Source organism: Carcharodon carcharias, chromosome 14 (assembly GCF_017639515.1).
Source record: "Carcharodon carcharias isolate sCarCar2 chromosome 14, sCarCar2.pri, whole genome shotgun sequence".
Taxonomy (NCBI): domain Eukaryota; kingdom Metazoa; phylum Chordata; class Chondrichthyes; order Lamniformes; family Lamnidae; genus Carcharodon; species Carcharodon carcharias.
Genome location: NC_054480.1, coordinates 10,998,471 through 11,015,259, shown reverse-complemented (window position 1 = coordinate 11,015,259; position 16,789 = coordinate 10,998,471). Strand labels below are relative to the sequence as shown.

General features: G+C 44.7%; 1 protein-coding gene across 3 annotated transcripts in view; it reads left to right on the top strand.

Annotated features, from left to right (window-relative positions):
- Window positions 1-6,342, top strand: part of LOC121287301 (ubiquinol-cytochrome-c reductase complex assembly factor 1) — an 89,591-nt gene extending 83,249 nt beyond the window's left edge. For 2 of the 3 annotated variants that reach the window (XM_041205053.1, XM_041205051.1), the window contains exon 9: window positions 4,475-6,342. In XM_041205053.1, coding sequence (XP_041060987.1) covers window positions 4,475-4,609 — 135 coding nt within the window. In that variant the 3' untranslated portion in view covers window positions 4,610-6,342. Of the gene's footprint in view, window positions 1-1,835; window positions 1,974-4,474 lie in introns of those variants that run through there. The other variant, XM_041205052.1, reaches the window with a different exon arrangement.
- Window positions 6,343-16,789: the final 10,447 nt, after the last annotated feature.

The following is a 16,789-nucleotide window of genomic DNA, read 5'->3' as shown; positions in this document are numbered from 1 at the left end:
CGAGGGATTGCGTGGTCCACTCCTTCTGTTTCTTTTCCTATGGAGGAGGTCACTGAACTTACCGTTCCTGTACAGGAAGACTACATAGTCCCACTTCCCTGTCCTTTCCCCAAACCTACAAAATCCGTCATTTTCTTTCTTTTTAGTAGGCATTGTCGATTCTGCTTCCACCACTGTTTCACGTGGATCATTATTTCTTCTTTATTCTTTCATGGGATGTGGGCATCACTGGCAAGGCCAGCGTTTGTTGCCCATCCCTAAGTGCCCTTAAACTGAGTGGCTTGGTAGGCATTTCAGAGGGCATTTAAGAGTCAACCATATTGCTGTGGGTCTGGAGTCACATGTAGGCCAGACCAGGTAAGGGTGGCAGATTTCTTTCCCAAAAGGGCATTAGTGAACCAGATGGCTTCTTACAACAATCAGTGATAGTTTCACAGTCACCATCACTGATGGTTAACTTTTAAATTGCAGGTTTATTGACTGAATTTAAATTCCACCAGCTGCTGTGATGGGATTTCAACCCATGTCCCCAGAGCATTAACCTGGGCCTCTAGGTTACTAGTCCAGTGACATTACCACTACACCACTGTCTCCCCTTTTTATTTATTTAGAAAGAGAGAGAGAGTAAAAACCCACTGTATATGAAAAAAAGGTTCTCAACCTGTGTGTCATTCTTTAGTGATAATCTTAGTGCCATCTAGTTACCAGCTCCATCTGATTTACTTTATCAAAACCTCTCAGAATTTTGAATTTCTTTATCAGACCTTTTCTCAACCTCCTTTGCTCTAATTTTTTTAATACATTGATGGGATGTGGGCATTGCTGGTAGGATCATCACTCATTGCCCTTGAGAAGATGGTGGTGAACCACCTTTTTGAACGCAGCTGAAAGACGTTAGTGAACCAAATGGGTTTTTGAATCCAATAGTTTCATGGTCAGCATCACAGCTACTAGGTTTTACCCTGAATGTATTTAATTAATTGAGTTTAAATTCCCTAAATACCACAGTGGGATTTGAACTCATATCTCCAGATCATGTGTCCAGGCCTCTGGATTATGAGGCCAGTAAAATAACCACTATACTACCTTACCCCTAAATGAAAAGAGCCACAATTGCTCTCATTACAGCTAACGTATTTCCTCCCTGGTATTAAACAAGTGATTCTCTTCTCTCTCTGCATAGTCTTGGCATCCTAAAGTAAGTTGTCCATATCTTGGTACATATCTGCCCTAACCCATGATTTGTTTCTACTGATTGAGCAGAAAGCAGGCCAGCACAGCTGTGAGCTTTAAATTGCAACTATGCTGATCTGTGGCTTAGGATACACCAGTCAGAAAACAAATGGAGCTAAGATCTTGATAAAATACTAAATCACTGGGGTACTTCACTTTAAGGGTTAAAGTCCGACACGAGCTGCCCCACAGAGCCCAACATAAATGCATTGGAGATAACAGCAACACAAACAGGATATTTCCAGGGTGTGCGTCAGCTGTGGCTCCAGTGGGTAGCATTCTCAACTCCTGAGTCAGAAGGCTGTGGGTATAAATCTTAATCCAGGAACATGAACATCACAATCTAGGCTGGCACCCCAGTGCAGTACTGAAGAAGAGCTGCAGTGTCGGTGGTGCCGTCTTTCAGATGAAATGTTAAACTGCGGTGCCCTCCACACTCTCAGGTGGACGTAAGGGCTCCCGTGGCTTTATTTTGAAATCGAGCATTCTGAAATCCTCTCAGTCAACATCGCTAAAAAACACAGATTATCTAGTCATTATCACATTGCTGCTTGTGAGAGTTTGCTGTGTGCCAGTTTGATGCTGTGTTTCCTCCATTACAGCAGCGACTGCATTTCAAAAGGACATCATTGGGCGTTAAGCACCTTGGGACATCCTGAGGTGTGAAAGTCGTTTTATAAATGCAAGTGTTCCTTTCTAGTCTGTCTTTGGTTTATGCTTGCTGTTATCCCCTTGCAATCTCTACCAAGTACTTGTTGATTCATAGACACGAGTACAGATAGTGTATGGTGCTATGTGCAAAATATCTGCCTGATGTTATGTCATTCCTCCGTTAACTTAGACTGACATTAATTCAGTATAAGGATATTATAGTAATTGGCCAATTGGAATGAATCAATCTTCTACAGCCTTACTGCTTGTACCTATCGTTCAAAATTGTGACAACTTGTCCATCAAGATGCCTCACACTTTGAGTCACAACGTTTCGATGATGAGGCAGAGTGGCAGAGAAGGAAAGAAAAGGAAGCCAATCCTGCACCCTTAATATTGGTGGTAAAAATGCCCCAAGTATGTGGAGAATTCTGATTTTGACAGTCAGGGAGCCTATGCTGAAGTTGGGCATTTGCGGTGGAGGAGGAATGGGGCAGAGAATGGTAAGAGATTGTATGACAGCAGAGTAGGTACGAAATAACCTTGGGACACCCCCATGGCCTCACCCCTCCCTAGCTCTGTAACCTTCTCCAGTCCTAAACCCACCAAGGTCTTTGCATTCTTCCCACTCTATCCCCTTAAGCATCCCCTATTTTAATCACTTCACCGTTGGCGATGGACAAGTTATCACCGTTTTGAACGATTGGTACAAGCTCCTCTCAGTCAATAACTTCAAAGCTGCCTCACTTCAGGGAGACCTTCGGAGTGTCTATGAAGCGTTTTCTTTGCCCTCCCATAGAATGTTGGCCATTTGGGAATTGAGGAAACAGGACCTTCAACCATCTAGATCCTAAACTCTGGAATTCCTCTTCTGCACCTTTACACCCCACTGCCTCTCTTTCCTCCTTTAAGATGCTTCTTAAAAATCAGCCTCTTTTACCAAGCTTTTAGTTGCCTGCCCTAAAGTCTCCCTGTGTGGCTCAGGGTCAAATTTAGTTTAACAATGCTCCTGTGAAGCACCCTGGGGCATTTTATCAGGTCGAGGGTGCTTTATAAATGCAAACGCTTGCTGATTAAAACTCAGAAATTAGGCCTGAATGGACCTTTATCAGGATAAATTATCCATAATCTCAACAGGAAAAGAAAACTTGATGGAAATAGGGAATATCTGTTTTAAATGCCCATTCCAAGAAGTTGTTCCATAAAAGGAGAAAGAAAACAAATGCTGTTGGGTGGATCTACCACAGCTCCAAAAATCAGAACCGTGGTGAGAATGTGCGCACGAGTACGAAGTCTGCTGTGGTGCCAGTCTATCAATAACTCTCTCAGCCTCCTGTTTTCTCACCTCCTCAAAAACAGAAAATCCTCATTTCAAGGCTCCAGCTACCAAATGCGAATCGGAACATCAGCCGTGACTTCATCCTGTAGGTTACCTGGAACCCTGACGTGAAGGAATAAAAATTCCTGGAAGTACAGGGACTTAGCTGAAGCGAAGGGAGCCACTACGTGTGCTGTCGCTAATAGTCGTTCCCTTGTGCTCGTGACCACAGGAAACATGCGATTTATGACTGACGCTCTGAATTCTTCAGAGAAATTTCCTTTCAAAAACAAAAACTTTTGTGGTGCTGAGATGTGTTAGGACCAGTGTTCATACGTCCGGAACCCATTCGAAATCAGGAAATGGACAATTAACGGAGTTCCTGTTTTCAGCTCGTGTAGAAGGTGTTATAGTTCCAGATAAGGACACAGCAAAATTGTGACGAAACAATGCATTTGATGTCAGTGTCTTCAATATTGGCCTTTGACCTCCCCTCATTGCCAAGAATTTTTTTCTTATCCTTTTTTTCTGCGATGTCAGACAAAACTGAAGCAAGCTGTTCAATAAATTAACCCCTTCCAACCTCAATTTCATGAGAGTAGTTGAGGGTGACGCCTGCACTATTGCTACTGTTAGGATCGTGCTCATTTGGCACAAGTCCTGCCTGTAGACTGTAGGTCTGTGCTTGGGTCTATTCTTTGGTGAATTCTGAGCTGATTAAGTTTGGAACATTCCTGGCATTCTATTTCCGCAGGGTTAAAGGTCAGAGTAATTACAAAGTTTGTACAGGAACAGACCATTTGGCCCAACAAGCTCCATGTGAGCTGCCTTGCGCCCCACTTCATTTTAACCATATCAGATTATCTTTTTCTGTCATTTGCTTAATTAACTTCCCCTTAAATGCATCCATGCTATTTGGCTCAACTACTCCTCATTCTAGCCACCCTCTGTATTTCCTATTTGATTTAATGGTGTGTTTCCTGTATTTATGACCCCTGGTTTTGTTCTCCTCCACAAGTGGAAAATCTTCTCAATATCCACCCTTATCAAACCCCTTTTCATAATCTTAAAAGACTTCTACCAGGTCGGCCTCCTCCAGAGCAAAGAATCCCAGCCTCTTTTCAATCTTTCCTGATAGATACAACTTTTCAGTCCCGGTGACTTCACACTGCTCCATCCATTCTTCCACCAGCAAAAGTGTTGCCAAGAGGGTAAGGGCTTTGAGCGGTGGGTTTTTGATTTGATTGAAGTTCTGCCTGTTTTTCCATTCAGATCCAGTACCTGGACTCGCTGAGTGGAGAGGACCTGCTGCTGACTGGGGAAGTGAAGTGGCGACCCCTGCTGGAGGACAACCCGCAGAGCATTGTGAAACCCATCTCGCCAGCCTACAATGACGAGGGGCTCTGAATAAAGACCAGATGTGCAGCCAGAGCCAAAGTTCCCCGATGTGAACTGGTCAGAGGCACAGAAGAGTTCGATGACAATCATGCGCTTGAGCAGGACAACTCAAGACCTTTATGGATCCCGTTCTGTATTTATTCTTGAGCTTTTTTTTGTTTCTTTCCTTAATCCCCTCTCTCACTATAGTTCCACACCTTGAGGGACGATGGGTTCATTTCTGTGATATTGTCAGGTTAACTAAAGGGATTTTCCATAAAGGCTTTGGGTGGTGTTTGCTGTATTCTGAGCACATGTGGCCCACAAAACTACACAAGCTTTGGGTATCATAGCAGCAAGGCTTCAGAGACAAGATACCTCGAGTGTTTCTAGATAACTGCAGATAGTCATTGACGGATGAATTGAAATGAAGTCTGTCTTGCAGTTAATCCTTTTCCATAGAATTGATAACCTAATCAAGTGGCATGGCCTCAGTGGGTTTTTGTTAGATCTAATGGGCCTGAGGTTCAAACATATTGTGGAAATCTGTGCACCAGAAACAACAATTTGAGGGTGGACCCTACTGGGATGAGACAAACGGCTTCCATTGCTGATAGAACAAAGAGTATTAACACAGCACACTTGTGGTTGTCCCGTAGTTTGTCTTTTTTCCTTGCACTTGGGTAAATCCCAGGAAGAAAGTCAAAAGGGGCATGTTGTGTGGGAGAAATCCAGTATTTCAGCAAGAATACAGCTCTCATTTTACTCAACAGATAAACCGGTAATGTTTCATCTCTCACGTTGTTCCCCCTCCCCAGTCACGGGATCAGTGTGTTGTCAATCTGTTGTACAGTGGCTACCGAGTCTTCCAGTTATAACCTGCTAGTGACAGCACTGCAGGCAACAGTCATTCAGCATGAGCACTCCTTCCCTGGTATCATGGTGACTACGTTACAATGTACTTCATTGGCCGTAAAGCACTTTGAGACGTTCTGAGGTCATGAAAGCTGCTACAGAAATGCACATCTCTTAGCACAACAGGCAGGCTAAGCGAAGGAGCCTGAAACTGAATTAAGTACATATTTTTTAAGTGCTTGGGACTTACTTTGAGCTTCAGACTATAACTTAATCAAGTGGCTCAGACTGCAAGTCTTTCAGGCCTTGCACTTGGGGTTCATCTTGTCCAAACTCCTTACAAATACTTTATTGCATTTTAATCACTGACTGCTGACTGCCCTTTATTTCACACTTGCTATTTCATTCTTGCTGTTTCACTGGGTTTTGCAATACTTTATCGACTTTAAGTTCATAGTGCAGGAGGGGTGAATCTCTGTGAATTAATAGTACAGGGTGCACTGATGACCCATATGAGACATTGCCCCTTATGTAACTGACCCAAGAAGGTTGTCACAGGTTCTAACCTTGATCTGTATTGAGTTCTTTCCTGACTAGCAACCCAAATATTAAAGTATATATATTTTGACTCCTATCAAATTCTGTAAATTAAAACAATTCAGTTGGAAAGATTGCAGTTCCTGTCGGGATTTCGTCATAGCTTGATACCTTGTAATATTTTTAAAGTATAAATTTTCACGTTCCATTTTAAAGTCATATTTGCAGTTTGGACTGTATCCTGTGCTAATTAAAGTTGCAAAACTGCCTGTGAACACCTGCACTCTACTTGATCAGTCTCTGCGCTGCACTCTACACTGCTGCTCTTGAGAATGAAGGAGTCAAAATTAAAAATAAAATTTCAGCAGCCAGATTTGTCTTGGAAATTTCTGCAGCTCAAATTTGAAATCATATATGTTTTGTAAATGTGAAGTAATCATTTTGTGTGTGATTTAACCCCTTGCTCCCAACATTCAGTATCAACTCTGGCTCACGTCAGAGAGCCGCTGCTCAGGAATCTGCCCCTCCGTCCTTTTCAGTGGTTGGCGGAGAGGAGGGCTGTGGCCGCAGGGGTGACCAGGATCGGGGACGTGCTGGGTGGCAGAGGACTGGGCTGGATGCTCCCGCAGGAGTTGGCGTGACGCGCGTCTGTGAGTGTCCAGGTCGCAGCCGATGCCATCCAAGACCTGAGAACGGTCGTGCTCGGACCCGACGTTATTTTGGGTCTTGAGGTGGCCCAGGTGCGCGGTGGTCTTCCGTCTGAGCGTTCCCCTGTTCGGACGGAATTCCACATTGGCCCCAAGCCCCGAACCCTCCCTCGGGTGCTGGTGCCCCGCAATATGAGCCGCCTCGGGGACATGCCCTCTGTGCCTTTTGGCACGGCAAAGAGGGGCTTTTTGTACGGACTGCTGCTGCACACCTTCCATTTTCTCGCCCTTGTCCGTCGCCCGGACACGCCCTGGCGTGCCTTGTTGCCGTCCGGCGGCGGAGGCCCCCGATGGGAGGCCCTCTACGGAGGTGTCCTCCCCCTTTCTATCGGGGACCTGGGTTGGAGGGTGTTGCATGCAGCAGTCCCTTATAATAAGAGGATGCATAGGTTCACGGACTCTCAGGACACGTGCCCTTTTTGCGGTCTTGTGGAGTCCGTGGACCATGTATACATAGGGTGTTGTAGGCTGCACTCCCTTTTTAGTTATTTGAAAAACCTTTTATTGATGTTTTGTTTGCACTTCAGCCCCACGCTCCTGATCTATGGGCACCCGGTGCGGAAGGGGGTCGGGAAGGAGGAGGACCTCCTCGTGAACCTGCTCCTGGGCCTGGCCAAGTTGGCCATTAACAGGTCCAGGCAGCGGGCGATCGATGGGGGAGTCCCGCCCGATTGTTTGTCCCTCTTCCGCGGCTACGTTCGCTGCCGGATGTCCCTGGAGAAGGAGCACGCGGTGTCTGCTGGCACTCTCGAGGCCTTCCGTGCTCGGTGGGCACCGCGGGGACTGGGGTGTTTTGTTGACCCCTTTAATCACATTTTGATTTAAAGTTTGTAAGTTTCCTTTAAACTTTGTTCTTGGTTTTACAGCTGACCTGAATTAGGGGCTGTGCCTGATTTATCCCAATTTTGTTGATTTGGTTTTCATTTAAAAGATTATCAACTCTGGCTCAGTAGAGTCCAGAAGCTCTGACTCCAGAGACTTGAGCACATAATCAAGGCTGACACTCCCAGTGGACTACTGAGGGAGTGCTGCACTGTTGGAGGTGCTGCCTTCCTGATGAGGTGTTTAACCAAGGCCCCCTCTTCCTTTTCAGATGGTGATATAAAATCACATGGCTCTACTGTGAAGAAGAAAAGGCAGTTCTCCTCTTGTCCTGGCCAATAATTGTCCTTCAATTAACATCACTAAAAAGATTATCTGCTCATTATCACATTGCTGTTTGTGGGAGCTTGCTGTGAACAATTGGCTGCTGAATTTCTTAGACTGCAACAGTGACTAGTTGTAAAGCACTTTGAGATATCCTCAGTCCCTGAAAGGCGCTATATAAATGCAACTCTTTCTTTACTTGTACTGAGCCATGCCATACACCACGTGACCAGAGAGCTTTTATAGTGTAAAGTTGCATGTATTAGAGCATAATTCAGATGGAAACACAATTGCCCTGATGGACTTGCCAACACTTGTTTATCCAACAGCACAACCAATAAAATGAAAGTAAAACACTGTGAATGCTGGAGGTGTGAACAGAAAATGCTCTAAATACTCAGCAGACCAGACAACATCTATGGAGAGAGAAACTGTTAATGCTTCAAGTTGATATCCTTTCACTGGAAGAAGTTGAGAGATTTAAAGTTTTTAAGCATAGGATTAAGAAGGGTTCATTCAGTCCTTCAAGCCTTTATCACCACTCAGGGAGATTATGACCGATCTGTAACTTCATTCCATGTACCATCTTGGTTCCATAACACTCAATACTCTCGCTTAACAAAAATCTGTCAATCTTAGTTTTAAAATTTTCAATTGCACCCCTCTCTCCCCCTGCTTCCCCCACCCCACACATGCAAACAGAACAATTTCTTAGGGGAGGAGACCCAGTTTTCCTCTTCTTTGTGTGAAAGGCTGAGCTCTAGTTTTAAGATTATGCCCCCTTGTTCAGCACTCTCCCATCAGAGAAAATAGACTCGCTCTACCCACCCTGCCATATCCTTTTGTTCATATCAAAAGTCTCAACAACAACAGCTTATATTCGTTTGGCATCTATAACATATTGAAATTTCCCAAGATGCTTCACAGGAGCATTATTAAACTAAGTATCACATAAAGCTAACAGGAAGATTTCAGGTCATTGACCAAAAAGCTTGGTCAAAGAAGTAGGTTTCAAGGAGCGTCTTAAATGAAGAAGTGAGGTAGAGATACCAAGAGGTGTGGGGAAGGTATTCAAGAACTTGGGGCCAAGGTAACGAAAGACACAGTCACCAGCAGTGGAGCAATTAAAATTGGGGATACGTAAGAGGCCAGAATTAGAAGATGCAGATATCTGGGAGGGTTGTGGTTGTGGGGCTGGAGGAGATTACAAAGATAGGGAGGGGTGAAGCCATGTAGGGATTTAAAAACAAGGATGAGAATTTTAAAATCAATATGTTGCTTGACTGGGATCCAGTGTAGGTCAGCGAGCATATGGATGATGGGGGAAGGGGACTTGCTGCTGGTTAAGACAAGGGCAGCAGAGTTTTGGATGAGCTCAAGTTTACATAGGGTAGAATGTATGAGACCAGCCAGAAGTGTGTTGGAATAGTCAAGTCTCGAGGTTACAAAGGCATGGATGAGGGTTTCCACAACAGATGAGCTGAGACAGGGGCAAAGTTACAGGCGTGGGAATATGTACGCTTACTGATGGCATGAATATGAGGTTAGAGGCTCATATCGGGATCAAATGTGACACTAAGGTTGCAAATAAACTGGCTTAATCTCACAGAGGGATGAAATTAGTAGCCAAGGAGTGGAGTTTGGAGGGGGGATGACAAACAATGACTTTGTTCTTCCTAATATTTAATCAGGAAATTTCTGCTCATCCAGTACTGGATCTAGATAAGCAGTCTGATAATTTAGCACCAGTGGAAGAGTCGAGAGAGGTGGCAGTGTGGTGCGGCTGGGTGTCATTACCGTACATGGGAAAACTAATGTGCCTTAGTATGTGGTCAACAAGGGACAGCATGTAGATGAGAAAAAGGAGGGGCCATGGATAGATCCTTCGGGGACACCAGGGATAACAGTGCAGGAGCAGGAAGCCATTGCAAGTTATTCTATGGTTACAATTAGACAGATCACGAGAGCAGTCCCACCCAACTGGACAACAGTGGAGAGGCATTGGAAAAGGCTAATGTGGTCAACAGTCAAAGGCTGCAGAAAGTGGAGAAGGACGAGGGGGGAAGATTTACCCTTATCACAGTCACACACAATGTCATAGCGACTTTGATAAGGACCATTTCAATGTTGTGACAGGGCAGAAATCTGGTTGGAGGAATTCAGACATGGAGTCCCAGGAAAGAGGGAATGGATTTGGGAGGTGGTCACACGTTCCAGGACTTTGGATAGGAAAGGGAGTTTAGAGATGGGACAGTGATTTGCAAGGACAGTGAAGTCAAGGTTTGGTATTTTTGAGAAATTTTAAGAAAGAGAGGAACAACGCCTGAAGAGAGAGAATTGTTCAAAACGTCAGTTAACAGGGGGGCCAGGAGGGGAAGTTGGGTGATCAGTTTAGTGGGAATAGGATGAAGGGAACAGGAGGTGGTTCTGATGGACAAGATGAACTCAGAGAGGAGCATCAAAAGAAACTCAGTTGGTTCATCCTTTAATCTTCTGTATTCTAGGGAATACAAACCTCATCTAGGCAGCCTGTCCTCATAACATAACCTTTTTATCTCAGGTGTATCGTTCTGATGAAACTATGCTACACCCCACTCCAAGGCCATTGTATCCTTTGTGAGTTGCATTGCCCAGAACTGAACAGAGTGCTCCAGGTGGGATCTAAGCAAAGCTCTATACAACTGTAACATAACTTCCATCTCTTTGTATTCCAGCCCCCTTGAGATCAACTGCAGGACCAGAAAAAAGGTGGAAGGGAGGGATAAAAGGGGTGGAGATTGTGAGGGTGGAGGGCAGGTGTGATTTAAGGACAGAAGGGGAGATTGTAAGGCAATAGGGGAATGAATTAGCTATTTGTAAAAGATGTAGTGCAAGGCTGCCACTGTCAGATACATTAAATTATAAACATGCTGGGTACAGGCTCACCAACTGTGAGGAAATAAAACAAGGGACACTTCACCCGTGGGACTGGTAAAGGGGATGAGGGTTGCTGTTGAGACCAGGGGAGTGCTGGTGAGAGTGGAAACACGTAAGGGGACCTTAATACTATCCCACTCGATGAAGAACTAGGTTCTATGCCCCTCCAATCCTCCAATTCAGGGCTCCTGCTCTACCTTGTGCCTGGCAGCAGGAGGACAGCGAAAATGACAAAGACCCAGAGGCAAGATGAGACTCCCAGAGAGTCTCCCAAGTCCTGAAAAATATGAGACATGTGGCTTACCAGTAAAACAGAAACATGGGACAATCGGCAAAATTATGACACGACCCCATAAAAAAATGGGACGGTCACGCATCCCTGGCCAATCACCATCTTAAACAGGAACATTCTGGGTATGACCCTTAATCCAAACTCATCCCCTGCCCCCTACTGGTGGGAGTATCCATTCCGGGCAGTAATACATTGGCTGCATTACAAACATTCACACACTGGGGTTGAAAGGTTGTGGGTTTGAGCCCCACTCCAGTGTGTGACTAGCGTTTCAGTGCAGCATTGAGGGGGTGCTGCATTGTCAGGGCTCCTATCCTTTAGCTGAGCTGTTAAACCATCTTATTGGTCAGGTGGACAATGACAATCCTTTGTCACTTTTCCTAGCCAACGTTCCCCCCTCAAACACCCAGAACTTAACTGGCCATTTACCTTAATACTGTCATAGTTTAAATAACATTAGTCATCATTCTTCAAATAACTAATGAAGTGCCTTGAGGTGTTTCTGAAAGGTGTGATGAACAGCAACAATAACTTGCATTTATATGGTGCCTTTAATGTAAAATGTCCCAGGGTGCATCACAGGAGCATAACCAAACAGAATTTGACTCCAAAACACATAAAGGGATATTAAGGTAGATGACCAAAATCTTGGTCAAAGAGGTATGTTATAAGGAGCATCTCAAAGAAAGATATATTAATACTAAATAAGACGTTCACTGGCCTGTGCATTTCCAACAGCTTCAGTTATTACCATATTTAACTATTGTTGAATGCTCCATGTTGTGTGATTTATACACACCCAGGGGATCCCAGACAGGAATGAAGCCAGACAGCTTTTCCGTGCCTTGGCAAGTATTGGTGTGAAAATGCAGGAGGTTTGGAGAATTTACGGCAATGTGGGCATAAAACCGGTTTATGAAGCAATGAGAAGAGGCCACTTTACGTGTCATGGGTGGATGTATGTTTTGCATACCTGTTCGATTCTAAGAAATAACTTGCATTCCTATCTCACCTTTCACAACTTCGGGATATCCCAAAATGCTTTACTGCCAACTAAGTACTTTTTGAAGTGTAGTCACCGAAGTAAGAAACATGGCAACAAATTTACACACAGCAAGATCCCCCAAAAGCAACGTGATAATGGCCAGATTTTTTTTTGGAAATTGTTGGTTAATGGGTAAATATTAGCAAGACACTGGAAGAACTCAACTGTTCTTTAACATAGTGACCGGGTGATCTTTTACAGACATCTGACAGGGTCGACTCTCAAAGGGGCCTCTGTCTAACGTTGCAGCGAATGAAAGCACTGCAACAAGTGTAGCACTCCCTCAGTACTCCCCTGAGATTCTGGCTGCAGAACAAAACTCAGTACTCCAGTTCTCAGTCACCCTCTGCTGCAAACTCCATTAAACAACCTGTTTGACAATAAAAAGATCCCCGAATCATGTAGATTTTTAATTTAAAAAAAGATTTAGAAGGTTCAATGAATTGACCTTATGATTTACCATTTCAAAAAAAAAGTCATTTTCCAATATGGTAGAAATCAACTGTATCATTCTGGGAAAATGTCTGGATTCCTAGAATCGTAGAAACTTACAACGCAGGAAAAGGCTTTTTGTCCCTCACCCAGTAAGTTCCTCATCCTCAAGTAACGACCCAACAAAATCTTAAAAATATTAATTGCAATATGCTTCCACCAAGCAGAATGTTCCAGATGCCTCATCAATGATACTACCATCCAAATCTTCCAATCCCCATCTCCTGTCTAGATCTTTTGCCACTGATTTTAAATCTATGATATTTTTAATTTCAATTTTGTTCCACTGCTTCAGGGAATTTGAAGAAGTCATTTATCTGCATTCTATCCTGCTTTTTACTTACAGGGGAAGAAAAGGTTTTGGTATCACACTACCTAAAACAGGCAAATCATCAGGAAATATTGCTTATCATTTTTTTTATCCATTCATGAGAATGTGGGCATCGCTGGCTGGGCCAGAGTTTATTGCCCATTTCTAATTGCCCTTGAGAAGGTGGTGGTGAGTTGCCTTCTTGAACCGCTGCAGTCCATGTGGTGTCGGTACACCCACAATGCTGTTAGGGATTGAGTTCCAGAATTTTGACGCAGTGAGTGTGAAGGAACGGTGATGTATTTCCAAGTCAGGATGGTGAGTGGCTTGGAGGGGAATTCCAGGTGGTGGTGTTCCCATGTGTCTTCTGCCCCTGTCCTTATAGGTGGTAGCAGTCATGGGTTTGGAAGGTGCTGTCTAAGGAGCCTTGATGATTTCCTGCAATGCGCTGCAGCTACTGTGCATCGCTGCTGGAGGAAGTGACTATTTGTGGATGAGGTTCCAAGCAGGTGGGCTGCTCTATCCATTGTAAGTGATGAAGTACATGATTTCTGTCAGCAGAGGGGGCTAGTGAGCTTCCATAAATCCCCAGCAGCTTTAAGAAGCAGACACCCTTCATAGGATTAAATACTTCGGGAAAAATAAGGATCAGGCACATCACACTTCCATGAATCAGTTAACCCTTTGCTTGGTAAAAATGAGCTCTGTATTTGATATGACAGCAGCCGATATAATCAGCAAAGAAATAAACTACTCCATTGAAAAATACCTGGAAAAACTCAGCAGGTCTGGCAGCATCTGCAGAGAGGAACACAGTTAACGTTTCGAGTCTGAACGACCCTTCAACAGAACTAAGTAAAAATAGAAGAGAGGTGAAATATAAGCTGGTTTAAAGGGGGGTGGGACAAGTAGAGCCAGTGATAGGTGGAGATAACCAAAAGATGTCGCAGACAAAAGGACAAAGAGGTGTTGAAGGTGGTGATATTATCTAAGGAATGTGCTAATTAAGGGTAGAAAGCAGGATGAGCAAGGTACAGATAGCCCTAGTGGGGGTGGGGTGGGGTGAAGGAATCGAAAAAGGCTAAAATGCAGAGATAAAACAATGGATGAAAATATATTTAAAAATAATGGAAATAGGTGGGAAAAGAAAAATCTTTATAAATTATTGGAAAAAAAGGGGGGGATTGGAAAGGGGGTGGGGATGGAGGAGAGAGTTCATGATCTAAAGTTGTTGAACTCAATATTCAGTCCGGAAGGCTGTAAAGTGCCTAGTCGGAAGATGAGGTGCTGTTCCTCCAGTTTACGTTGAGCTTCACTGGAACAATACAGCAAGCCAAGGACAGACATGTGGGCATGAGAGCAGGGTGGAGTGTTGAAATGGCAAGTGACAGGGAGGTCTGGGTCATGCTTGTGGACAGACCGAAGGTGTTCTGCAAAGCGGTCACCCAGTCTGTGTTTGGTCTCTCCAATGTAGAGGAAACCGCATTGGGAGCAACGAATGCAGTAGACTAAATTGAGGGAAGTGCAAGTGAAATGCTGCTTCACCTGAAAGGAGTGTTTGGGCCCTTGGACGGTGAGGAGAGAGGAAGTAAAGGGGCAGGTGTTGCACCTTCTGCGGTTGCATGGGAAGGTGCCATAGGTGGGGGTTGAGTTGTAGGGGGGTGATGGAGGAGTGGACCAGGGCGTCCCAGAGGGAACGATCCCTGCGGAATGCCACTGGGGGAGGTGAAGGGAAGATGTGTTTGGTGGTGGCATCATGCTGGAGTTGGCGGAAATGGCGGAGGATGATCCTTTGAATGTGGAGGCTGGTGGGGTGATAAGTGAGGACAAGGGGGACCCTTTCATTTTTCTGGGAAGGAGAGGAAGGTGTGAGGGCGGATGCGAGGGAGATGGGCTGGACACCCCCCCCCCCCCCCCCCGCCCCTGGTGGCATTCCGCAGGGATCATTCCCTCCAGGACACCCTGGTCCAATCCTCCATCACCCCCTACTCCTCAACCCCCTCCCATGGCACCTTCCCATGCAACCACAGAAAGTGCAACACCTGCCCCTTTACTTCCCTTCTCCTCAACGTCCAAGGTCCCAAACACTCCTTTCAGGTGAAGCAGCATTTCACTTGCACTTCCCTCAATTTAGTCTACTGCATTCGTTGCTCCCAATGCGGTTTCCTCTACATTGGAGAGACCAAACACAGACTGGGTGACCACTTTGCGGAACACCTTCGGTCTGTCCACAAGCATGACCCAGACCTCCCTGTCGCTTGCCATTTCAACACTCCACCCTGCTCTCATGCCCACATGTCTGTCCTTGGCCTGCTGCATTGTTCCAGTGAAGCTCAACGTAATCTGGAGGAACAACACCTCATCTTCCAACTAGGCACTTTACAGCCTTCCGGACTGAATATTGAATTCAACAATTTTAGATCATGAACTCTCTCCTCCATCCCCACCCCCTTTCCGATCCCCCCTTTTTTTTCCAATATTTTATATAGATTTTTCTTTTTCCACCTATTTCCATTATTTTTAAAATGTATTTCCATCCATTGTTTTATCTCTACCTTTTAGCCTTTTTCGATTCCTTCCCTCCACCCCACCCCCACTAGGGCTATCTGTACCTTGCTTGTCCTGTTTCTACCCTTAATTAGCACATTCCTTAGATAATATCACCACCTTCAACACCTCTTTGTCCTTTTGTCTGTGACACCTTTTGGCTATCTCCACCTATCACTGGCTCTACTTGTCCCACCCCCCAACTTATATTTCACCTCTCTTCTATTTTTACTCAGTTCTGTTGAAGGATCATTCGGACTCAAAACGTTAACTGTGTTCCTCTCTGCAGATGCTGCCAGACTTGCTGAGTTTTTCCAGGTATTTTTGTTTTTGTTTTGGATTTCCAGCATCCGCAGTTTTTTGCTTTTAACTATTCCATTGACACTGAGATGCTCTGAAATTGAGAAGAGGACAAAAAAGTGCTTCTTGTTCCCAATTCAGTGCCTCTAGAATATCTTTAACACGAGAATGGGAGATAGGGACGGAATTCCTGAGTTTAGGGCCTTGGCAGCTACAGACATGACCACCAATGGTGGAGTGAAGAATGGGAGGATGGACTAGAGGCAGGAGGTGGAGGAACACAGAGCTGTGAGCATCTCTGAGATGTGTCATTTCAGCCTAATCTTGGTTGAACTTCTTCAAAAGGTCACGTGGTATGAACGAGGTGTTGTCTGTATGGTCACAAGGGTGGGGAGGTTAGGTCACTATTCTACAGCATGGAGATACTGGTTACTTGGTAAACATTCCCTCCGTACTCCAGCAGGGAACTTTCACAGGAGGTGCGCAAAGAGTGCAGTCGATGACCACATTGATTCTGGTGATCCTCCTCTCTGAGAGGGTCACAGCAGATATTTCCTTGGAATTATAAAGTTAACTATGAGGAGAGGCTGGAGATGTTCACAATGGGCAGGGTGGGGGGAGTAGAAGGGCTCGGTGAAGATTTGATGGAAGCCTTCCAAATTCTTGGTACTCAGTTGGCATAAACGCTAATTATACAACTGACATAATCAGAAAATCTGTAAGGGGACCGACTGAAACTCAAGAGAGAAGCTGAGCAGATGTTTAGATTGAGTTACACATAGAAACATAGGAACTAGGAGCAAGAGTAGGCCCTCAAGCCTGCTCTGTCATTCAATTAGATCATGACTGATCTTCTATCTCAATGCCATCTTCCTGCACTATCTCCATGTCCCTTGGTGTCTTTAATATTCATAAATCTATCGATCTTTCTCTTGAACATGTTCAATTATCACATCCTTTATAATTGCTATGACCACAGCCAATGTTAATTGCTGTGCAAATCAAATCCCAAAGGGAACCTTGGCTTACGGGCAATAACCTTTTTTATTGGTATTCTGAAGCC